The sequence below is a fragment of the Arachis ipaensis genome, chromosome B01 (assembly GCF_000816755.2).
Source record: "Arachis ipaensis cultivar K30076 chromosome B01, Araip1.1, whole genome shotgun sequence".
Classification (NCBI taxonomy): domain Eukaryota; kingdom Viridiplantae; phylum Streptophyta; class Magnoliopsida; order Fabales; family Fabaceae; genus Arachis; species Arachis ipaensis.
In genome coordinates this window covers 132,718,090-132,740,859 of record NC_029785.2, presented here as the reverse complement: position 1 = coordinate 132,740,859, position 22,770 = coordinate 132,718,090, and the positions used below count along the sequence as shown (strand labels likewise).

General features: G+C 43.5%; 5 protein-coding genes and 1 non-coding gene across 8 annotated transcripts; 1 reads left to right on the top strand and 5 right to left on the bottom strand.

The window, feature by feature from the left end:
- On the bottom strand, window positions 4,984–6,293 carry LOC110263781. Its single transcript, XM_021105562.1, has 2 exons — window positions 5,411–6,293; window positions 4,984–5,322 (listed from the first exon to the last, which is right to left on the bottom strand). Exons 1-2 carry the CDS (start codon window positions 6,255–6,257, stop codon window positions 5,000–5,002), a joined length of 1,170 nt encoding a protein of 389 aa, XP_020961221.1. The 5' UTR covers window positions 6,258–6,293; the 3' UTR covers window positions 4,984–4,999.
- LOC107620226 (tobamovirus multiplication protein 1-like) lies at window positions 7,390–11,551 on the bottom strand. 3 transcript variants are annotated; one of them, XM_021105565.1, is made up of 12 exons: window positions 9,549–11,549; window positions 9,366–9,423; window positions 9,205–9,295; window positions 9,096–9,148; window positions 8,907–8,999; window positions 8,702–8,773; window positions 8,506–8,578; window positions 8,386–8,431; window positions 8,213–8,276; window positions 7,828–7,881; window positions 7,646–7,723; window positions 7,390–7,544 (listed from the first exon to the last, which is right to left on the bottom strand). In XM_021105565.1, the coding sequence occupies exons 1-12, from the start codon at window positions 9,554–9,556 to the stop codon at window positions 7,452–7,454; spliced, it is 783 nt and encodes a 260-aa protein (XP_020961224.1). In that variant the 5' UTR covers window positions 9,557–11,549; the 3' UTR covers window positions 7,390–7,451. The 3 variants fall into 3 exon arrangements, with proteins under 3 accessions (XP_020961224.1, XP_020961226.1, XP_020961227.1); XM_021105567.1 differs by having other exon boundaries at window positions 9,287–9,295; window positions 9,366–11,551; XM_021105568.1 differs by lacking the exon at window positions 9,205–9,295 and having other exon boundaries at window positions 9,366–11,551.
- Window positions 9,871–9,942, top strand: TRNAW-CCA. Its single transcript has one exon. It is a non-coding gene; the product is annotated as a tRNA-Trp (tRNA).
- LOC107639779 (cardiolipin synthase (CMP-forming), mitochondrial) lies at window positions 11,856–14,779 on the bottom strand. The gene is made up of 8 exons (XM_016343384.2): window positions 14,051–14,779; window positions 13,904–13,970; window positions 13,746–13,820; window positions 13,615–13,666; window positions 12,987–13,072; window positions 12,827–12,901; window positions 12,442–12,536; window positions 11,856–12,357 (listed from the first exon to the last, which is right to left on the bottom strand). The coding sequence occupies exons 1-8, from the start codon at window positions 14,536–14,538 to the stop codon at window positions 12,267–12,269; spliced, it is 1,029 nt and encodes a 342-aa protein (XP_016198870.1). The 5' UTR covers window positions 14,539–14,779; the 3' UTR covers window positions 11,856–12,266.
- Window positions 15,142–16,149, bottom strand: LOC107620216. The gene has a single exon (XM_016322417.2). It carries the CDS (start codon window positions 15,782–15,784, stop codon window positions 15,443–15,445), a length of 342 nt encoding a protein of 113 aa, XP_016177903.1. The 5' UTR covers window positions 15,785–16,149; the 3' UTR covers window positions 15,142–15,442.
- On the bottom strand, window positions 17,090–21,592 carry LOC107615140 (phospholipase A I). The gene is given in 9 exon segments (XM_021112421.1): window positions 17,090–17,884; window positions 18,611–18,700; window positions 18,791–19,007; window positions 19,103–19,437; window positions 19,440–19,697; window positions 19,832–20,308; window positions 20,376–20,470; window positions 20,562–20,732; window positions 20,775–21,592. Coding segments are annotated over 9 exon segments (2,703 nt in total). The 5' UTR covers window positions 21,394–21,592; the 3' UTR covers window positions 17,090–17,443.

Genomic DNA, 22,770 nt, shown 5'->3' with positions numbered 1-22,770 from the left:
AGCGCCTCCCGTGCCTGGGGGAGGCGCCGTTGCGGTGGAAACTCGGCAACAACAGAGGTCGGCCCCAAGGGACGCGACGCAAACTCACGAGAGACGCCCCTTCGGGGGGACAGGCGACAACCACGCCAGGATAATGCAAGAGCTGCGCCATAGGATGCAAGACTTAGAACGCAGGCTAGCAGAAAGAGAACGCGACCAACGCTTCCCGGAGCAGAGCCCCACCCGCTCCCATTCAAGGAGCCGCTCGAGGCGCACACCCAGCCCCCAATACGAGTCGGAGAGCACTGGGGGACGGGGGCGCGCCAGAAGAAGAACTCGGGACCCCATCATTTACGCCCGACACTAAAGGCGGCGTGCGTCAAACAGGGGCGAAGAGGACGCCCGTCGGGAGAACGACGAGTCGAGAAGAACTACCCGGGGACCCGTGATAATAGGAGCGACCCCTTTCCACCATTCCGTACTCGAGGTCCGGCTGCCGAAACACTTTGACAAGCCAACGGACATGAAGTATGATGGAACACAAGATCCCCTGGAACACTTAACGGCCTTTGAGGCCAGGATGAACCTAGAAGGGGTGGGAGACGAGGTCAGATGTCGCGCCTTCCCGGTCACCTTGGCGGGCCCAGCGATACGGTGGTTCAAAAACCTCCCGCAGGGCTCGGTGACCCAATTCTCCGACATCAGCCACGCCTTCTTGGCTCAATTCACGACCAGGATTGTCAAAGCCAAACACCCAATCAATTTGCTAGGGGTGACACAGAGACCCGGGGAGCCGACCAGGAAGTACCTGGACCGTTTCAATGACGAGTGCTTGGAAATTGACGGTCTGACGGACTCGGTGACAAGTTTGTGCTTGACGAACGGGCTCTTGAATGAGGACTTCAGGAAACACCTTACCACAAAGCCCGTTTGGACAATGCAAGAGATCCAGTGCGTGGCCAAAGAGTACATCAACGACGAAGAAGTCAGCCGGGTCGTGGCTGCCAATAAACGGCAGCCCGCCTACAACCAAGCCTGGCACTATGAAGGCAGAGAAAAACCAAAGGAACACGTCAGGGACGGCGGTCCGAGTAAAGCACCCAAACCGTTCCCCCGAGTTGGGAAGTTCACCAACTATACGCCCCTCACGGCATCAATCACCGAAGTTTACCAACAGATAGCGGAAAAGGGGATACTGTCAAAGCCCCGACCTCTGAAGGACAGGACGGGAGGAAACAAGAACCTCTACTGCGAGTATCACAAGGGTTACGGGCACAAGACCCAAGACTGCTTTGACCTAAAAAACGCCCTGGAACAAGCTATCAGGGATGGGAAACTTGCCGACTTCTCCCACCTTATAAGGGAGCCAAGGAGACGCAACCGGGACCACGATAGCGAAGACAGATCCCGGTCAACAAGGCGACGACAGGAACCAGAGGGTGACGACCACGGCCTTACGGTGGTAAACGTGGTAACGGCCAGGAATACCGCCCCAAGGTCAAAGTCGGCGCAGAAAAAAGACGCTAAGGTCCTAGCGGTCTCCACCTCGTCTGTTAGAAGTTTCCGAGGTCTCCCACCCATCTCCTTCGGCCCAGAGGACCAATGGTTTGACGAGGCGCCGGAAAGTCCGCCCATGGTCATCACGGCCAGGGTCGGAACGGGCCTCGTCAAACGAATCCTGGTAGATACGGGGGCAGACTCAAACATCATGTTTCGAAACGTTTTCGATGCCCTGGGACTCAGAGACGCCGACCTGATGACCCACCAGCACGGTGTGGTAGGGTTGGGGGACCACTTCATCAAGCCGGATGGAATCATCTCACTCCCGACCTCTGTGGGACAGGGGCAGAAGCGACGAACAGTCATGGCGGACTTTGTAATATTACGAGATTCCACGGCTTATAACATCATCCTGGGGAGAAAAACCATCAACGACGACGGATCCATAGGATCCATCAAAGGCGACTTGGAAACGGCGGTCGCTTGCGACCACGCCAGCCTTTCTCTCAGGAAAAAGTCCAAAGAAGCATCTGGGGTCTTCCTTGCCGACATGGACGCCAGGATAGACGACAAACCCAGACCAGAGCCAGAAGGAGACTTGGAAAAGTTCAGGGTCGGCGAGGAGGACGATAAATTCACATTCATAAACAGAAACCTCCCCCATGAGATGAAGGAGCCTTTGATGGAAATGATCAGGACTAATGCCGACCTCTTTGCCTGGACGCCTGCCGATATGCCCGGGATAGATCCCCAGCTCATATCGCATCATCTGGCCGTCAAGGCGGGAACCAAGCCAGTGGCCCAGAGGAGGAGAAAAATGTCGCAGGAAAGGGCAGAAGAGGTAGCCAGGCAGATGGCCAGCCTCCTAGAAGCATGGTTCATCCGGGAACTGGACTATTCGACCTGGTTGTCGAACGTGGTCCTGGTTAAAAAGCACAATGGGAGATGGAGAATGTGCGTGGACTACTCTGACCTCAACAAGGCGTGTCCCAAGGACTGCTACCCCCTGCCTAACATTGACGCACTCGTCGATGCAGCGGCGGGGTACCGGTATCTGAGCTTCATGGATGCCTACTCAGGATACAATCAGATACCGATGCACCGACCCGACGAGGAAAAAACGGCGTTCATAACGCCAGGGGGAATCTATTGTTACAGGGTAATGCCTTTTGGTTTGAAAAACGCTGGGGCCATGTACCAAAGGCTGATGAATAAGATATTCAGTGAACTCATAGGCAAAACAGTAGAAGTCTACGTGAATGACATACTCGCGAAGACCAGATATGCGATCATACAAGGACAACTGTTCAAAAAGGGACTCAGCCAGCCCCTATTGAAATGTTTACACCCCGACCAGACGGACTATGTACTTAGAGAAGTCCACGAGGGGTGTTGCGGGCACCACATCGGGGGTAAAGCCCTAGCGAGGAAGCTCATCTGAGCCGGGTACTATTGGCCGACAATGATGAAAGACTCAAAGAAATTTGTCAAAAGGTGCATAAAGTGTCAACAAAACGCCAACTTCCACAAGGCACCGGCCTCCGAGCTGAGTTCACTAACGACCACTCGACCTTTCAGTCAATGGGGAGTGGACCTCCTGGGACCTTTCCCAGTCGGCCCAGGACAAGTCAAATACCTCATTGTCGCCATTGATTACTACACCAAATGGGTAGGGGCTGAACCACTGGCCACAATATCGTCCTCCAACTGCCGGAAGTTCATGTGGAGGCAGGTGATAACCCGTTTCGGTATCCCAGAGGTCGTCATCTCGGATAATGGGACACAGTTCACGGACAAGAAGTTCACGGAATTCCTCTCTGGCCTGGGGATAAAACAGAGGTTCTCCTCGGTAGAGCATCCCCAGACGAATGGGCAAGTAGAAGCCGCAAACAAAGTCATCCTACTTGGCTTAAAGAAGCGCCTAGATAACAAGAAAGGAGCATGGGCCGACGAGCTCGCTTCTGTCCTATGGTCCTACCGAACAACCGAGCAAAGCGCCACGGGCGAAACCCCTTTCCGCCTAACATACGGGGTCGACGCGGTGATACCCGTCGAAATCGACGAGCCAAGCCCCCGGCTACTACTCGCAGGTGTGAACGAAGCGGTGGAAAAGGACCTGGTGGAGGAGACAAGAGAGATGGCTCACTTATCAGAAACGGCGTTAAAACAAAGAATAGCCCTGCGTTACAACACTAAAGTCCTCAGAAGAGATTTCGAGGAAAGAGACCTCGTCCTACGACGCAACGACGTCGGCGTGCCGACCTAGGGAGAAGGGAAGCTGGCAGCAAATTGGGAAGGTCCCTACAGGATTAAAGAGGTGCTCGGAAAAGGTGCCTACAAGCTCGAAAGACTCGACGGCAAGGAAATACCTAGAACATGGAACGCGGGTAACCTAAGAAGGTTCTACTCATGACCAGACGACTCACCGACCTGAGAACCTAAACAGATAGTAAATACTTGCTCTGTTCGCATGATAATTTACCTTTTTATTTTATCAAATACTCGCCATATTGATTAATTTGCCTATCTAACGATTAACTCTTACTTGTCAAAAATTTTCGTACTTGTCTACCACTTCCCTACGTGTGCCGCGGACGAGCGCACCTTAAAACGGCAAACCGGGACTGATCACCCCGGGGGCCATCTTCCTTACGGCCAAAGCCAATGACGGCGACAACACGACCACGGCGGTCCAAGCCATAACAAACATAAAACGGGAAAACGGGCGTGAGCCCACCCCCGAGAGAAATAACGGCAACAAATATAGTAAACGGCAGCCCGGGCAAACGACTGAATAAGCATAATTTATAAAGTGTCAAAACAAAAAACGAGCAATAAGTTGTTCAGTAAATGCGCGACAAAATATCCCAAGTTACAAGATCTCACTTCCTCGGCATGTCAACAATCTTTCCGTCCTGGATAGTCTTGAAAATGCCAATTGCCGACGTGTCGAAATCAGGAGCTACGATCTTTAGCTAAGCCTTCAGGGCATCTTCGGTCATGGAGATCGCGTTCTTCCCTTGCTCCTTGGTCACTTTGAGCTTCTTCTTAAGCTCTGCGGCTTCAGCTTTAGCGGTTTTTGCCTCTGAGACGGCTTGTTCCCGCTCTTTCTCCAAGGCGGCAACCCGACCCTGAGCGGCATTCAGCTGACCCTCCAAGGTCATCTCACGTTCGACCAGTCGGGCCACGGTCTCATCGGACGCCTTCAACTTCTCCGCAACGGACGACGCTTTCTCCTCAGAAGCACTGAGCTTTTCCCCCATCTCGGACAGCTGGCCCTGGAGCAGTTCAACTTGGACCTTGAAGTCATTGTTCGCTTTGACAGAGGACTCGAGCTTCCTCCGGAGCGCCTCCATTCCCGACAACTCGAATTCAGCCTTTCGAGCTATCACGACTCCACAAAGCAAGGTCCGGTACATCCACCTCGCCTGCCCGGACAGCTCAGTCCCATGAAAATGCTCCTCCGTCCCGGGTATCAGCTGCGAGTCAATAAATTTGGTAGCATCAAAGTTCCTTTCCATTATAGTGAGGGCCCCTTCCGGGCTGGAAGACATCCTCCGCCTCTTGGGAGTATAGATGAGCTCCACATCACTGTCCGGCAGGGGGTAAAGGACGCATGCCCTTCAACGAACACCTCCTCACGAATAGGAGAAGCCTGGGCCCCTGTAGTCTGTTTCTCCAACACGCCGGTATCCTGGGGAGAAGGCACAGCCTGATTCTCCTTCTCCCCAGAAGGACCCTCCGACCTCCCGGCATCCTTTTCTTCGGCATTCTCGTCGTCCCTCGCTTCAAAAAAAGTCTTCATCAAATTCTCAAGTCCGGTCACGGTAGCGGACATTTCCACTGCAGCAAACAACAGACGCATTAGTCGTTAGATCGGGTAAAGAAAACAACAATAAACAAATGAAGGCAAGCAAACAAGACAACTCACGGATATAGCTCCTAGCGACCTCCCGTTCACCCATGAGGAGATGGGGGTTCACGGGGTTCTTCTCAAAAATAGCAGAAAGTACATCAGCTATTTGCTTATCTACGGGCGACAACCTTTTATACGTCACCTTAATGAAAGAGTTCGACCCCGCCCCAAAACTCCAATAAGTTGGGATAAGGCGCTCCCCCTCTAACGACAACCAAAAGGGGTGGCGACCTTTGACGAGGCGAACTTTGAAGTACTTATCTTTGAATCCATGGTAGGAGTCCTCGAAGAGGCCGAATATTCTCCTACCCTGGGCAGATCGGAAAGAAAAGAACCCTTTCCTAGCTTTCCCTTGTTTGGAAGGATTAGTAAGATTGAAGAAGAAGAGGAAGACGTCCACCGACACCGGTAGCTCGAGGTATTCGCAAACCAATTCGAAACAGCGGATTGAGGCCCAGATGTTTGGATGGAGCTGTGAGGGGGAGACGGATATCCGGTTGAGGAGCGCCATTTGGAAATCAAAAAGCGGTATCCGAACGCCGACTTGTGTGAACATGGATTTGTAGAACCAAATCCAATCGGGGACACGAGGAGAGTGGAAATTGATCTCATAAATACGCTCGTTGGGGGCAGGAACAGCGGCCTCATAGTTGACCTCCTCGTCTGTTCCCCCACACAAGTAACCGGCTTGCCGGAACTCGGTCAACTCCGCCAGATCCATTTGGTTGGGCGAGTCATTTATATCGGAAGTTACCCAGGCATACGGGTCGTAGGCCGCGCCAGATGCAGAAGCCCGGGAGACAATGCGAGGCATACCTACAGCGGGGTACCACTCCGTCAGTCTATGAGGTCGGGAGCCCATAAAAACCCAAAAACTACACCTTTTCAAACTCAAATCATGGCCAAATACGGTTAAAAGCTACGCCTATCACGCAAATCACCTAAAAACCTACCCAGGAATGGTACCCCTCCCTTAATTCATCTACCCCAGCATTGGAAAGTCATTCGGCAAAAGTAAACCAAGCATGCAACAATCACAAACAGCAACTACGCAGCAGCAAAACATAGTGTGAACACAAGAGAATAGGAACCAAGAATTACCTGAATTGGTTGCAAGAACTTGAGAACCAAAAAAGAGGTACGAGAGGGCTCGAACAAGAGATTTTGGATATCAGGGAGAGAGGAAGGTGAAAATAGCAGGAGTAGGAGAAAAAGAGAAAGAAACTGTTTAAAAACCACCACTAGGAGCGCGAAAAGAAGCAGGGGCAAAATGGTCTTTGCGCACGGAATTTTTTAACTTATTATGAGCATTTAATGCTCAGCGCGAAGAACGAAGCGACAAACGGACGCCTCAGCAAACCAAAAGACACGCGCGCAAGAGACGCGTCTTCTCCACGGTCAGCCGATTCGACAACAACACACGAAACGGGAACATCACGCGCCACCAATAGCCCTCACGACCATCACTGGCGCGTCGGGGGCACTGTTACGGCCTGGCCCAAGATCCCCGCGGGTCAACCCGACCCGAGCTCCACCCCGTCCGGCCACGCATCCTGTAACCGACCCGGACACGCGTTCTGTACGGCTCGCACTCAGCTATGGGACAGCATCTTTTAGGGTATGGGCCTGTCCCCATGGGGCCCACCACTGACATGTATATAAGGGAAAGACTGGCTCTTCCCCCGAGGTACGTCACGTTCCTACACCACCCTCTTTCCGCCTGCACATATTCTGACAAAAGCGTCGGAGTGCCTTTGCAGGTGGCATCCCCCCTTTTTCCACACGAAGTGCTCGGTACCTCGCACCTCCCGGACCGGAAGACCGTGACCAGACGAGCCCCTTCCATCACTCCGAATCCTGACCCGAACCGTCCGGTAACCGACCTACCGAACAGAACTTTACTATCCAATTCCCCTCCAATATTTTGCAGCATATACTATAAAACGTCCACTCTACTCTCTACATTAAAAATTTGTGATTGGCCTGAACCACAACAATGAAACTTATCCTTCTCCTGATGAAGCTGAATCTCACAAGTGTCTTAACTCTTATACCATTACTGAATAGGATGATACTGAGCTGATATCCTCCTTGGTGACAATTTGCGCAGTATGTAGAGGACTAAAGCTGAAGGTAGCACCTCAACCACCTATATTTTCAAATATGAACAAGCTAAGTGAGTTCCCAATTCTTAGAAACTAAAATTCTGGCAGCTATCAATAAAAAATGGGATCATGCTCAGCAGTGTACCAAGTAGTAGATCAAGTCCAAAAGAGGATGATAGAAAACATCAAGAGATGCATCTGAATCGAATGCAGATAGAAAACCCTGCGTGTGCATGCATAAGTGTCATTAAGAAACAAAATCGTATACTATATATACTGCATTATTCTATATGGTCCATGTATGTCAAGAAAACGGTTATCACTTACCATAACACATCTTATCAGAAAACAGGTGAAACAAATAGCTGTGACAGATCCAACCTGCAATATAATGTCACAACTTAATTGATATGAACAAATCTTCTTAGATTCATTTGTTAAATGAGTAATTTATATATCACAAACTACAGAATTCGATATTGTATCGATCAAAATGTCTATCCTTAAAAAGGCTCAAGTCTTAATTTGTTGTCATTTAAGAAATAATTACTTTGAAGCACAATACAAAACAACTGCATGAAAATGCACAGGTAAAACTCATTCCTCCACATCATTTGCTTGAAAAGATTTTGAAGTGAAGTACCATTTGAATTTTAGAAGTGAAAGCTAGACATGACAAACAGAAATTGTTAAAGGAATAAGGTAAGGATACCTCATGAAGTTTCTTCCTTCTCCCTCTAGATTCGATAGGGAAATGCTTCAGCATGATAAATAATCTAGCAAACATTTCACATATTCCAGCGTCCCATGTCAACCACAAATCACCAGTGACTAAATGAAACTGAGGTGTACAAGTATTCAAATAAGACAATGCAGAAACCTCACCTTCCTCCATATAGCAAGAAGCCTAATGCAGCCATAAATGACACAACTGAGGAAAAGAAAAATCTCACTTTAGAAAATGTATATGCATAAACCAACCAACCATTCATACAGAAAGCTAACCTGCAATAAATATCTTTCCGATGAATATCACAACAGTGTTGTCATCTATCCAAAGGTATATCCAAATACAAATCTGAACACAGAATCACATTTTAGTATACATTCCTTTCAGCTAAAAAACTGGAAAAAGATTTTACTAGCTTCACATAATTATGCAGAAAATACTTGAAAACAATAGAATAAGATAGGTATCTACCTGAATAAAATACAAGGCACCATTTATTGAAATATAAACTATCTTGAGCTTATCGGTAGGTAAGCTCCTTGCCTGTTTAATCATTGAAACAAACTCAGACACTCTTTTCTTTTTTCTTTTTGTTTCAGCATAACTTAATTCTGTTAATTGTTAATTGAACTAAAATGCCTGATCAAATTGAAGTAGAAGAAGAAGCTAGAGTTGCCTGGTGATAAATTTCTGCCCAGAAAAGAACAAGAAGTGTATAGGTAGAGAAGAACAGTAGGCCCGGCAGATCTAACAGCACCAAAACCAATACCTAATTATTCAACATTGAACAGTAAACATGTAAGTATAAAAGGCAGCATTGGAGCAGAATAGACCTAAAGTTGAAGCAAGCATAAAAAGAAGAAACCTTGGGACGCAAAAGAAAAACCAGCTTGTGTAATCCAAAGACGAGTGCGCGAACTGTGCATTGTGAAAATGGCAAGAGAAAGCAAAAGATTAAATGCGAGAAGAAAGACCTCCGTTGACAATGAAGTTCATAAGATGGAAAATCTTTTGGGTAGTCCAGCCATATTGAGGAACTCTGAGTTCAATTCTTACCAATTGAATCTGCAGACTGCAGTGTATGAGTGTTGGTCAAAGAAATGGAGGAAGAAGGAGGGCGGAGAGGGGAACTTACGAGGGCGAGGGAGGAGACGAGAGCATAAGCAGCGCAGAGTATGTAGAAAAACAGCGTCCTGCCAGAGAGTTGAGTTGCTGTTGTTAGCATGGTGATGGTGCCATTGCCACTGGCGCCACCGCAAATACAAAAAGGATGCAGTGTCCATGGCAGCTTAATTGGAAAGGGAAAAGGAGGGATTACGGTTTCATGAATAATGAATTAATGATGATGCAATCTCTCTACCAAACAGTCTTCTCTCTCCCGCTCTCTCAGCTACCAACTGCTTTTGGCGCTCTCTTTCTTAACGCTCAACTAAGCTTCAATTCTTTGCTTTGCCAATTTTCTTTCTTTTAAAACCAACAGATTAATAATTGAAAACGACAACAGAATCATCCCCGCCTGTGGGAGGCACTTTTTTATTTTTCTGACTGTAGGTTGCTGAATGTGGCGCCAAGATAAGTGTTGATGTTGACCCTTTTAATTGTTAATCATATCGTTTTATCGCAGAGAAGCATCAACAATCGGATCCGTGGCGCAATGGTAGCGCGTCTGACTCCAGATCAGAAGGTTGCGTGTTTGATTCACGTCGGGTTTAATTCCCAGGATCCATTAATTTTGGTCTTTTTGTTGTTTTCTTTCCGACCCTTAATTATTGAGCATGAGGGGAAACTGTCGTATGTTGAGACCCTTTATTCTAAAACCAACTTTTAATATCCAGAAACCCAGCTTGAATAGATGAATAGATGAAAAATGAAATAGTTGCTTCAAATTCCACTTTTATGTTTGTACCTTTTGTTTACCCCGCATAATAGCTTCCTAAATTAAATTATCTTAACATATATTACTTTTACTTCAAATTATTTCTAACTAAAGTCAAACTCAAGCTAATTAGTCCCATCCCAATAATTTTCTTTCACCTCACATAGCTGTAAAGTTGGACACTAGAATGCATATTCGAACAAGTTTGTTAGAGTTTAAACTATGAAAAACACTTTAAAGTTTCCATTGGAATAAGTATACATTTATAAATTTTGTTTTCAAACATGCTCCGAAAGATGATAACGCTAACATATGTACCCATGATAGATCGAAACTGATCTTATACCCACGAGAGTTGCCCTCCGTGTGACAAAAATACCATGTTTTGGTTAAGTGCTTGCTTCGTTATTATCCGAACCTACATGGCACCCCAACCCACCAAAACCCTATCCCTCTTTAATTCTATTTCTAATTTCAACCACCTATTCCTCTTTCATGACGGCAGCTTCCTCCTCCTCTGCCGCCACTGTTGCTCTTCCGTTACTTGGCACTATCGCTTCATCCCCGCGCTTTTCTTCCCAAATCCCAACTCTCCCTCTTTTCCAAACCCCCCTCCATCAAAAGCAAGCTTTGGAATTACTTGGCACTTTTGTCCAAAGAAAAAAAAAAGCACAAAGTGAATGTGAATAATATTACTCTCAAGAAAAGCACTTGAACTCCGAAGGCAAAAACTCGTGTATAAATAAAAGTTGGTTTTGAACAACAAAAATACGAACACATATCCTACTACTTTTACACTACTCTAGCAAATAATAATGGCTTTGCTTAATCTCTTTTCCATCTTCATGCTTTTACCCTCATCATTTGAGGCTTCACTTTCATCAACATCGAAGCATCGAAACCCAAGATCTGAACCCCATTATGCTTTTACCCTCATCATTTGAGGCTTCACTTTCATCAGCATCGAAGCATCGAAACCCAAGATCTGAACCCCATTATTGCACAAGCCTGCATGAACATCGAAAACCAAAACTCAGGCCTCGCCAACATCCAAAACGAGCTCGTCAAGATCGGCCCCCAAGCCCCACTTCTGTGTTGAGCGCCGCACTCGGTGAGAAAAGTTCACCACGTTCTCCGTGAGCAACCGCGAGCAACTAGACATAGAGGACTGTAAGGAGCTTCTACACTATTCCGTTTCGGAGCTGGCAAGGTCCATGGGAGGGATGAGAAGAATCCGTAGCGGAGATACAAGCACGTAATAGGGTTGATAGATGGTGGTGATTTTGCGGAAAGTTGAGCGCCAGCGATGGAGAAGGGTTTGAAAAAGAGGGAGAGTTGGGAAAGAGAGCGTGAGGATGAGACGAAGGTGCATAGGGACGGAAGAACGGTGGTGGCGGCAGAGGAAGAGGAAGCTACCGCCATGAAATAGGGATGTGTGGTTGAAATTAGAAATGAAATTGAAGAGGGATAGGGTTTTGGAGGGTTGGAGTGTCACGTAAGTTCGAATAATAACGAAGCTGCCACCATGAAATAGGGATAGATGGTTGAAATTAGAAATGAAAATTGAAGAGAGATAGGGTTTTAGAGGGTTGGGATGCCACGTAGGTTCGAATAATAATGAAGCAAACACTTAACCAAAATAGGGTATTTTTATCACACAGAGGACAACTCTTGTGGGTACAAGATCAATTTCGATCTATCATAGGTACATATGTCAGCGTTATCATCTTTCATGAGTACAAATAGTCATTTATTCTAAGGGGTTTACTTGCTTTATTTTTCATAGGAAAACTAGCACGTCTACAATCGAATTGTAGCGAGTGATGTTTCACGGTAGAATTATTAACACCTGTCTCTAGTTAAATTGTCTCCTCACCAGATAACGTTAGCACTATAACAAAAGAGGACGGGAGAGTCAAAAATGAAAAAAAAATCAAAAGTTGCTAAAAATTCAAGACCAGACAATGAGGTTGATTTTCTTGTGATGAACATTGGTCAGCCACTTTGTTGAAACTGTATCCTTAACCCAGAAGCCAGTCTATGAAAAGTGAAAGCAAACTCGGCCTAATATTACCATAATTCACTCTGTTCCATCTATCATCCCTCTGCAGCACCAGAGTGCAGGATGCTTCATGATCCTTGGCTTCAACGAAACATCAACTAGACCGACTTTGAAACTATCACGGAACTCCTAAGATACTGTGCTCCATAAGATGCCGAAGATGCAATTGTTGTTGAAGCCACTAAATAGCTGCAGCAGGACATGGGTGAATTAACAATCTGGGAAGGCATGCTACAAAGGCATAAATAAATAAACAAATGATAGCTTAATTACCTCAAATAATTAATGTATGATTGAGTTTCTAGTGTTCCAAACTCTGGTTGCAGAAGGGCTGCAGCAACTAATGCTAATTGGAGCACTGTATTCACCTGTTAACATTGGTATTCTTCCTAAATAAACAGGATAGGCAGAAGGAAAATTCATAGATAGATCTACTCTGATATATAAACCTTTTGAGATGCAGCATAAGTTAACAGACAAATTGGTTTGGGGAACACACAAATGTTCTATATTTGCACGCCTCAATCTTAATCCTAACTTCAACTACGCAGAGCCACACCATAAAGTTAAAGTCATAAAACTAATATACATAAGTTAGTATGAACTCAAGGTCCAACAGCATGCAGAGCAAATAAACTCCCGCATCTATAACACTTACCTTGCTTATAAAGAGTGGTTCAATCTTTTGGCGGGATGTCCCATCAAGGTTAACGAAATCAGACCAGCTTTTCCACTGAGAAGTACAAAATGAATGTTTCATCTAGCAGATTAGATAATAATCAAGCAAATGGAAAACTTAAGATCTAAATTGTTCTCACCTTCCAACCCAAACTACTTGCTCTCAAATATACTGCACCACCAACAAGGAAGACATCTCGGAACACAACAATACCAACAAGTGCAGCTTCAAAAAAGAGAACAAAAAGACATGTTCAACACCACATATATACCTAATGTATACAAAATAATGCAACAATTGTCTAAACATAAATGCATAAAGTTATTCAACACACATAAACATAAATTGTGTGTATATATGTATGTTCTCTAAACATAAATGCTAAATGATGCAACGATTGTCTGAAAATAAAATGCTTGCGCACACATTTTCCAGCCACAAGAGTCATCAAGCCCAAGCAGCATATAATTACAAGGAAACATAAACCATTGCTGCACCAATTACTATACAAATAAACAGCTAGTCACAATATCTGATATCACTTTTGGAACTAGGCATGGGACATTATAAGGTTGAAGGGCTTCTATGGTATATTAATAACACAAAATGAGGATGAGGCTTATCCCTACTACCTTCCTTTTAGCATCTCACTCTTCATTAATCATCACAAAATCACAAATACCTAAGCCAAGCCATTAACCATTATCATTCGAAAATTGAAGAAGGTTACATAAAATAGAGGGATCAGAGAGTCTATAACCACTCACGATGCAGTAAATCTTGATGCACCATTGCAAGAGCGACACAAGCAATAAGAACCTGCACCACGAATTGGAAAACAGATTATCAAAATGCACACAAATTCTGCAATGACACTTGAGCAGATAGAGGCTTTTACCTTGTCAGCAAGGGGATCAAGGTAGGAACCTACTACAGAATCAATCTTCATCTTCCTAGCCACGTATCCATCCAGCTACAATCAACCATACCATAAATCAGAACATAAATATAATCATGCTTATCATGTCAAAAATGATTACTTTTCAATATTCATACCCAATCACTGGCACCAGATATTGCCAACCCGACCATTGCTGAAGTATACATCTCATTCATGATCATCCTACACAATTCCCAATCAAACAAAGCATTATGAAAAATATATATATTTTTTTTCTTTTGGAACGGAAAGGGTATACTTACCATCCAAGAAAAGGACCCGAAATTAATCGAGAGAAGGAGATGAAATTGGGAGTATTGACGAAGCTATCGAATAGGCTGTTAGTGGAGGAGGACCGGTCCGGATTCTGGTCAACCCGATCGAGCAAATGGAGCGGCGGCAAGGGATTGGTCCGGCGGCGGCGAAGCAAATCCAAGGGGTTCTGGACTTTGGGAAAAACGACAGCGTTTGCGCGGAGGTAAAGAGGTGTGGCGGACTGTGAGAGCTTCCATGGCGGCCAGCTCAGGAAGAGAGGGCAAGGCCGCCGCTGAAACCGAAACGGAGAGACAAACCTGAGCGGCGAAGTGCTGAAGAGTGGGTGGTTGTTGGTGGTGTTGTTGCTGTAACTGTTGCGGAGAGGAGCGTACGATGGCCACAATGGGATTGCGGTTGTTGAGGTCACAAAGGTTCGAGCTTTGTTCTTGGTTTCGTTGTTATTGAGAATTAATTTTAGGGATCTGAAGAGAACCATTGTTATCGAATCATTTTGAGCTGAAAAGACAAGAAAATTCGGGGGTTTTGGGTTTAAGAGTACAGAAGAGAGAGATACGTGCGTTGTTGCTAGTTGAAGCAAATGTCGGAGGTTGATTCAAATACGCGCTTCTTCTTCTTCCACGTTGAATTTGTGACTTTTCCACCTGAACGGGAAGTCGTTTTCTCCCCTGGTTGATCAAAACGCAGAGTCGTTCGGGTCCGAGGAAGCATGCCAAAAACAAAAAGGCCTAAAGGATAAGGATTGGAATGTATTTTTTTTAATTAAATATTCGTTTGGATTAACTTTATAAAAAAATAATTTTTCTTATTCTTTTGTAAGTAAAAAGAAAAAGAAAACAATTGTTCATAAACAGAAAACATAAGAAATATATTTGTTACATTTTCTTTTTAAATTTATAATCAATTGTGGTTGTTGGCTTGTTGCTCTCACCTGAAATGGACAATAATCTCTTTCTCTTAATTATAATTTATAAGTATGTAGTAAATGATATTTAAAAAGCTTTGGAATAAAGGATAAAAATATTTGATTGGGGAAACTCTAAGCTGAAAGCATATTCATGCCAGCAATTATGAGCATGTATAATAAATCATTTATAGTTCATGCGTTGTTTAGTATTAGGTTTGATGAATATTGAATACAAATTGGTCACATAAACGCAAGATTCATTAATCAACAGGCATGGCATTCCTTCCCTGTCCTATGATATGATCTGATTATTCATTTTTCTTCTTGGCCGTCCCAAAACACCAACGAGATTGCAGAGAAATAGAAATACATGAAGCTCAAGATAACAAGAAAATGGCTCAATGTGATAACAACACGTGACAAACATAAGATGAACATGCATGCATGCTTCATCGCATGTAATGCAGAAAGTCAATCAGAGTTGCAAGTTATCGATATCGTTCTTGAGGATCCTGTAGTTGTAACCAGGAATTCTGTTCATTGGAATATTGCTTTCTGCCACTTGTGAAACAGAACACATTCTTGGGAGGAACCCATTTGTGCTTCTTCGCTTCCTCTTCTTCCCTATCATTAGCAACACCCAGAAACTAGTCCTGAACGTGGTGGAAACCATGTCCACGAGGTGTGGCTGATGAGGCTTATGTGAAGTCCCTCGTTTATCTAAATCAAACTTTGTGAAGTACTCAATTTCCTTCTTTACAAGAGATCCAATAGTGCCTCTTGTGCCTATAGCAACTGGAGCTGCAGGAGCAGACATATTCTATGTGAGAATTTGGTTCTACTGAAGGAGGTTTAATTTATTTCTATATGAAGAAAATTGTGTCATGGTTCTCTAAGTTTCAGTTTCAATAGAAGCATCCCCTTTTGATCATCCCTTATTACCACTATTGTAGACGATAAAAAGCTTTATGAAAAGCAAGAGCTTCCATGATTGGGAAACTCGCTTGTGTTACGGGCATCATGCTTTACCCTTTGACTTCTGAGACTATAATAGCTTGCTTCTAATGGACACAAGTCCTAAGTACAAGAATTACTGATAATCATAAGAAATTGGCTGTGTTGTTTTTACCGTAAAAATCATAAAAAAGATTTGCTGTATTAGAGTTGAGAGTTGAGACTACTACAGTCTACGGCGCTCAACTTAATAATGATTTCATTATTTATGTGTGCTGATCCAAGTTACCTTCCGCCAATCATGCCTTGGCTAAAGGAAAGGGGAAGAGATTGATCTTTCGCTGTCTTGTCGTATCCTTTTTGGGTACGAGGGTCCTGCTGTGTTTGCTCATAATCATAATATCCCCACTATTTCAATTTTCAACTTTCAAGATTCTTTTTCTATCAATAATTGTTGTTTATTATTCTATTAATTTGAAAATTAAAATTATGCACATTGTTTTGCTAAAAAGATGAACATTTTGCACATTTATTCACCTCAATGACAGAAATAATATTAGTCAGCTGGTAATGGAATAGGACACTCATGTTAAAGCCACGAAAATTAATTATTAAAAAAAGTTGAGAGAATAAAGTGTGATCTTTAACTTTTTAATGTTCTCTCAATTGTTAAAAAAAATTGAAAAAATTTATTTCCGTTACACATGCAAGTAATTTAAGACCCAAGTAAATCAGAAGTAAATATAGTATAGGAAGGTTATCAGGTGTACTGGGAACACCGATGTTCCAGTTGTTTTAACCGTTGATCTTAATTATAAAAGATATATATAATATATATTAATTGAAATCAACGGTTAAAACAACTGAAACATCAATGTTCCCCGGTACACCAGATAATTTTCCTATAGTATAACAAGTAACGTGTTCAACAATCTCTAGTATCTGAAATTCTGTGTCAGCAATTTGATTATGATGTTTGGAAAAAATATATATATTATTAGGATCAACCTCCTCTAAAGTGAAGAACTTAGTAAAGTGAAAATTTGATAGTCTAATCACTCTTAAATTATTTTATCAATTTACAATTCTCCTCGTCTTTAGAGGATTTTTTCCGTATTATTAATATGCTCCAAGGTGTCTATGTAGGAACTGATGGAGGTTGGAGAAGGACAGCAACCTTTGTTTGATAAAAAGGTTCTTCCGAAAATAGAAACGATTTGCTATGGAACATGTAAAAAGTTTAGCCAGTATTTATAAGAGTACTTTAATTACAGACGATCTGGCTAGCAAAGCTTTACCAGGAGTATTTGAACAATTGCATCTAAGAACATCTTAACCAGCGTCAAAATTGAATGTAGAATGTAATTCTACAGGATCATGTCTCCAACTCCACAGATGCTTCGCATCCTCTGTACATGGGTTGATGTATATTTCATCTGTGTTTGTATTTATTATAACCGTTCATGTCATGCTAATATCTTATTATCATTATAATTAGTTTTATTAAAAATAATTAAACAAATTAATCTATACTGGGGAGATGGCACGCATACCCCAATCTTCGATGCGAGGCCAGAGCTTCTTGGAAAGCAACAAGGACACTAGCACCCTCCCTGAACAATGATTTATACAACTCACAGATAAATTGTGACAGTTCCTCTTCATCATTGTCAAATAATGATGAGATCTTGGTCCCGTTTTTCTCCACGTCACTATCTTCCCAGTCACTTTCTGGACTGGCGGGTGTGACATCATCATCCCCTTCATCCTCTCCAAGTTCAAACCTTCCATTTTCCATCACATTCAACTCTCCGTTATCATCAAAGGTCACCTGAGACAGTGGGGGTTCATTTGAAGGACATACAACAGCTTTGGCACCGCCATCCATAAAGGCCTTAACAAGAGCAGGAGTAGGTCCATATGTCCCTGTGCATATTATGATTCTGTCTCTCCAAGCTCCAACCTATGCAGAGCACCAGTTAGAATGTACAAAATGTAAACTAGTTGGAAATTTTCCAATATATGACACAACATAATTTAAAAAGAAATCTACGGGGCCATCTGAATTTATGACTTTTGGTCATCACCTAACCATCAACTCAATTTATTTAGTCTAGTTCCTTTAATCTAGTAATTCAACAACGTACTTTATTCCATATTTTTAAATATTAATGGCTAAGTAATGGCCAAAAACATAAATTCTGATGGCCTACATTCCTCTAATTTAAAAATGGTTAGCAATTTATCTGCTCCCTCCCTGTAGCTAGTAGCTACCCCGGTGAAAGTGTGGTTATGCAGTGGAACACACATATCACACAGCACAAACTCCACTGCATCTGGGAAAAGTATGCCAAAAGATAAACGTTTGGCTCATAGAAACATTCACCATAATGGTCGAAATTATGGCTGTACAAAATTAAATTCTACTGACTCACACAGTACAGATGCTTTACCAAAATCAGCCCGAGCTCATGTCATGGTAGACTTATATCCAGAGGGGATTGCTCAAAATACCCCCTTTTTAATAATTAATGAATTAATATCAAAGGCATATTAAGCTATAAGAAAGCTGTCCCAGGCCCAGCACAACATAATGTGACAGTTGCCCTTAAAGACCTCAAACTTCGTAAACATAAAAGTGACAAATATAATGACAATATGAAAATGAAAGTGAAAGCAATGCACATACCATCCATCTTACATCGTTCGCTGATAGTTGCATAGACGGTACAGTCCTACGAAACGTATATGAACTAATTTCTCGATCATCTTCCACAACCTTCATAAAGATATCCAAACTCAATTTTCTAATGGATGCACTAAGTTGATTTTAAGAAGTTATGCAAAGGATAAGGTGAAGAAAACATACTATGGTTTGACAGCCTAGATAGCGGTGGACAATGCCTCCTATGTGGAAATAAGACTTGAAGGCAACAAGATCAGAAACAGTGACTATATTGGCCAGGAGAGCTGCTCCCTTTCTGCGGTGATTTCTCATTGTTGACAACAAACTGAGTTTAACACTTTCTACAAACTTCGTAGCAAGCTCTCCAGGTTCAGCAACCACAAATACATCATTGTGCCAGCTAAATGAAAAGCCAGTAACATCATGCTTCCATCCACATATAGAAGAATAAAAGGTGATCATGAATAGAAAAACATTAAAAATAATAACAAAAACCTCATTATCAAGCCATCTGAGTTACTCTGAAGAGCCAAATGTACAACACCCACTTGTGGTGTATTTTGCAATTTGTCGTGCAATTGTCTGACAGGTGAAGATAGCAGTCTAAGTCCTCGAGGAGAAACTGGAGGTGATGTAGTTGGTTTTCCTAATTGACTGTCTAAACTTAAAGCGGGGACCAGATCAATCCGTCCAATCCTCTGAGAATCAGGACTATACCGACGTGGGCTAGAAGGGAAAACAGGAGATGCATATGGAGATAGATTTGTTGGCGATGGCACTTTCTTTAGAGTCTCAGACAGACAAACCGCGCATAAGGGAAAATCTTATTCCAGACATGTCAATAATGAAAACTTAAATACAACCAACTGATGTAAACAATAACAGAGCATTCAGTACCATCTGAGAAATCATCAAGATAATAAGGAGCAGCTGAGGAAGCTCTGATAGCCTTCCATATTTGATGCTTACAACTTCCAATGAATGCACTGCGCTTATAAGTATAGCCAACTTGTGCATCTGTAGGTGACACTAATACGACCCCAGAGCTTTCTGACATTGCAAGAGTCACCTCCGGTGTACCAGTAGGGTACTGCAATTTAGATAGAAGTAAAGACATAGGAGGCAAGATAATGAAAGATTATTAAGAAATAATACATTAACAGCCACAAACAATTGTAGGCCAATAGCCACAATAGACAGCAATGAAAATATTAGGCCTCATACCTGATAGTTGCGAAATATGAAAGGCTGTGCAGGCATCATGCTCACCAAGGTTGACACAACAAAAACTTTGGGCACATTTTTCACAGCAGAATCTATCAATAGATCACCATCCTCATCAGCGCACATTTCCTTCAATAAGCTCTCATACAGATCTGCACCGTGCTGCAAGACAATTAAGTCATGATTCTCTTTTAGGGTAAAATTACTCTGAAGAGCCAAATGTACAACACCCACTTGTGGTGTATTTTGCAATTTGTCGTGCAATTGTCTGACAGGTGAAGATAGCAGTCTAAGTCCTCGAGGAGAAACTGGAGGTGATGTAGTTGGTTTTCCTAATTGACTGTCTAAACTTAAAGCGGGGACCAGATCAATCCGTCCAATCCTCTGAGAATCAGGACTATACCGACGTGGGCTAGAAGGGAAAACAGGAGATGCATATGGAGATAGATTTGTTGGCGATGGCACTTTCTTTAGAGTCTCAGACAGACAAACCGCGCATAAGGGAAAATCTTATTCTGTTACGAGCACAAAATGACTCTAGCACCCGGGCATGGTTAATCACACTTCCGGAATCTGGACTGTGTGAAGCTTCAACAAGTAGTACATTACGCCTCCACCCTAAAGTGGGACTACTGTTACCTGATAAAAATAGAAAATAAAAAATCTTAAATTTTAAGGGGGTCGAGGGAAGTCAAACCTTACAGAAAAGACAATACATAAGCAACTATACCCTCATTAGACTCATTTGTCAGGGATGATTTGGATCTCAAATTTTCTAACCACTTCCGGTCATGCTGAGAAGGAAGAAGCAATCTCTCGCAGGCATTTCCAAGAAATGCCTGACGATTCTTTTCTATGTATTCTTCAACGCAAGATTCCAACTTCAGCCAGATAGTTGGATCTAGCAAAATAAAACCACCATATTATTGTCTTCAAATATTTTATGGAAATTTTTTAAAATATAACTTGACAAGAGACTTGCAATAACAAATACTCACTGACAAGCCACAGCCGGAAATTGTGAGCACCGAAAAACTCTTCCAATGGTCGCCGTAATCAGCAACTCGCGGTGGAAGCGGGGACGCTTCAGGAGGAGACGACAAATCAGAGCGAAACAATCGAATCAAAACACCGGTGCCATCGCTCTGCTGGCCGGAGCCAACAGCCTTGATCATCGTGACCGCCCTGAGAGGATCTCTCTTCTTCACAACCTTCATATCCAAATTCACAGTATTATATGCATCATCTTCCGGATCCCGAGGCCTCAGTTCCACCACCACGGTGTCCTGCGTCATCGGCAGAGCCACCATGAGCTGCGACTGAAGCTTCAGCGCTGCCTGCTCCTCATCCTCCGTTGCCGACCAATCCAATTCAATGCGGAACCCTAGCTCCTGATCCTTCAAGGCGGTAGGAGAAGAGGAGAATGACGAAGACGTCGAAGACGAGGCCGAATGGTACGTGCTCGAGTCGCGGCCGAGATTTTCCGTCAGATCGTCGTTGCCATAGTTGAGAGTGAGTCGGAAAATCTCCGACGGCCTCTTCCATCCCAATCCCCAAGACATTGTTGAGGATCGCAACCGCCGATTCGGGGATTCAGTTATGCCATCGCGAATCGGTGAAGGAAACCGAAATTACGTTGCTGGTTCTTACACAGAATTCGAATCCGATTATTGCTGAATTCCAAATGCCGAAATTGGTTATTGATGATTCAACGAAACGATAATCTCAGAATGAATTTTGAAGCGGCAATGTTCGGCAGAAAATGAGAAAAACCCAAATCAGCCCTGACAACTATTTCGAAAGACAACGAGGCTCTTGACAAAAAAAAATTTTAACCCCGGCTCCTGATAAAAAAAAATCCAATTCGGTCCCTGACAATTACCGTGAAAGGACAATGAGGCCAGGAGCTGGATTGAGTGTTTTTTTTTCTTGAGGGTCTCGTTGTCCTTTCGAGATAATTGTCAGGGGCCGAATGGGATATTCACTCGCAGAAAAAGTGAGCTGACTTCGTCAGTCGGTCCACAATCACCCAGATAGCATCAAAACCAGCCCTAGTCCTTGGCAATCCCGACACAAAGTCCATTGCAATACTTTCCCACTTCCATTGTGGAATCTCTAAAGGTTGCAACATCCCGGCAGGTTTTTGATGTTCAATCTTTACCTTTTGACAAGTTAAGCACTTTGAAACATATTCCGCCACATCATTTTTCATACGCGGCCACCAAAACATCGCTTTTAGATCATGGTACATCTTAGTACTTTCCGGGTGAATGGAGAATCCGCTTTTGTGTGCCTCTTTCAAAATATCTTGCCTCAAAGTGCCAACATCCGGCACAATGATCCTACACTTGAATCTCCATAACCCATCTTTTTCTTCCGACACTCTCCAATGTTTTCCTTGCTCAATAGCCGGTAACACCTTCCATAACGCTTCATCATTTTGATGAGCCTTTAGGAGTTCGGACTTAAAATCACTTGAGATTTCTAATCGGCTCAAACGCAAAATTCCGGATACTTCTCGAGTACCAATTTTTAGACTCTCGAATCCCTTGAGTAACTTCTCCTCTTGAAGCATCATCCAAGCCGCATATAACGACTTCCGGCTTAACGTATCCGCCACTACATTCGCCTTTCCCGGATGGTAATTCAACTCAAAGTCGTAGTCCTTCAATAATTCCATCCACCTCATTTGCCTCATATTAAGCTCTTTCTGATCAAAGAGGTACTTCAAGCTCTTATGATCAGAGAAAACTTGGAACTTAACCCCATAGAGGTAATGCCTCCACACCTTTAGCGTAAACACGACCGCAGCAAGTTCCAAATCGTGCGTAGGATAATTGACTTTATGCGGTCTCAACTGCCGTGAGGCATACACCACCACATTATGATGCTGCATCAGCACGCACCCTAGACCCTTCAATGAGGCATCACAGTACACC

Excerpts from the sequence above, each read along its gene's own strand:
- LOC110263781 (XM_021105562.1), bottom strand. The coding sequence starts at position 6,257 with ATGGGCTCCCGACCTCATAGACTGACGGAGTGGTACCCCGCTGTAGGT. Across the intron at positions 5,323-5,410 it reads GGTCGCTAGGAGCTATATCC|TGGAAATGTCCGCTACCGTG; the intron begins GTGAGTTGTCTT and ends TGTTTGCTGCAG.
- LOC107620216 (XM_016322417.2), bottom strand. The coding sequence starts at position 15,784 with ATGTCTGCTCCTGCAGCTCCAGTTGCTATAGGCACAAGAGGCACTATT.
- LOC107620226 (XM_021105567.1), bottom strand. The coding sequence starts at position 9,513 with ATGGACACTGCATCCTTTTTGTATTTGCGGTGGCGCCAGTGGCAATGG. Across the intron at positions 8,579-8,701 it reads GTGCCTTGTATTTTATTCAG|ATTTGTATTTGGATATACCT; the intron begins GTAGATACCTAT and ends TTCTGTGTTCAG. Across the intron at positions 7,724-7,827 it reads TTCTGATAAGATGTGTTATG|GGTTTTCTATCTGCATTCGA; the intron begins GTAAGTGATAAC and ends ATGCACACGCAG.
- LOC107639779 (XM_016343384.2), bottom strand. The coding sequence starts at position 14,538 with ATGGTTCTCTTCAGATCCCTAAAATTAATTCTCAATAACAACGAAACC. Across the intron at positions 13,821-13,903 it reads TATCTGGTGCCAGTGATTGG|CTGGATGGATACGTGGCTAG; the intron begins GTATGAATATTG and ends GGTTGATTGTAG. Across the intron at positions 13,073-13,614 it reads GCATCAAGATTTACTGCATC|CTGCACTTGTTGGTATTGTT; the intron begins GTGAGTGGTTAT and ends TCTTTTTTGAAG.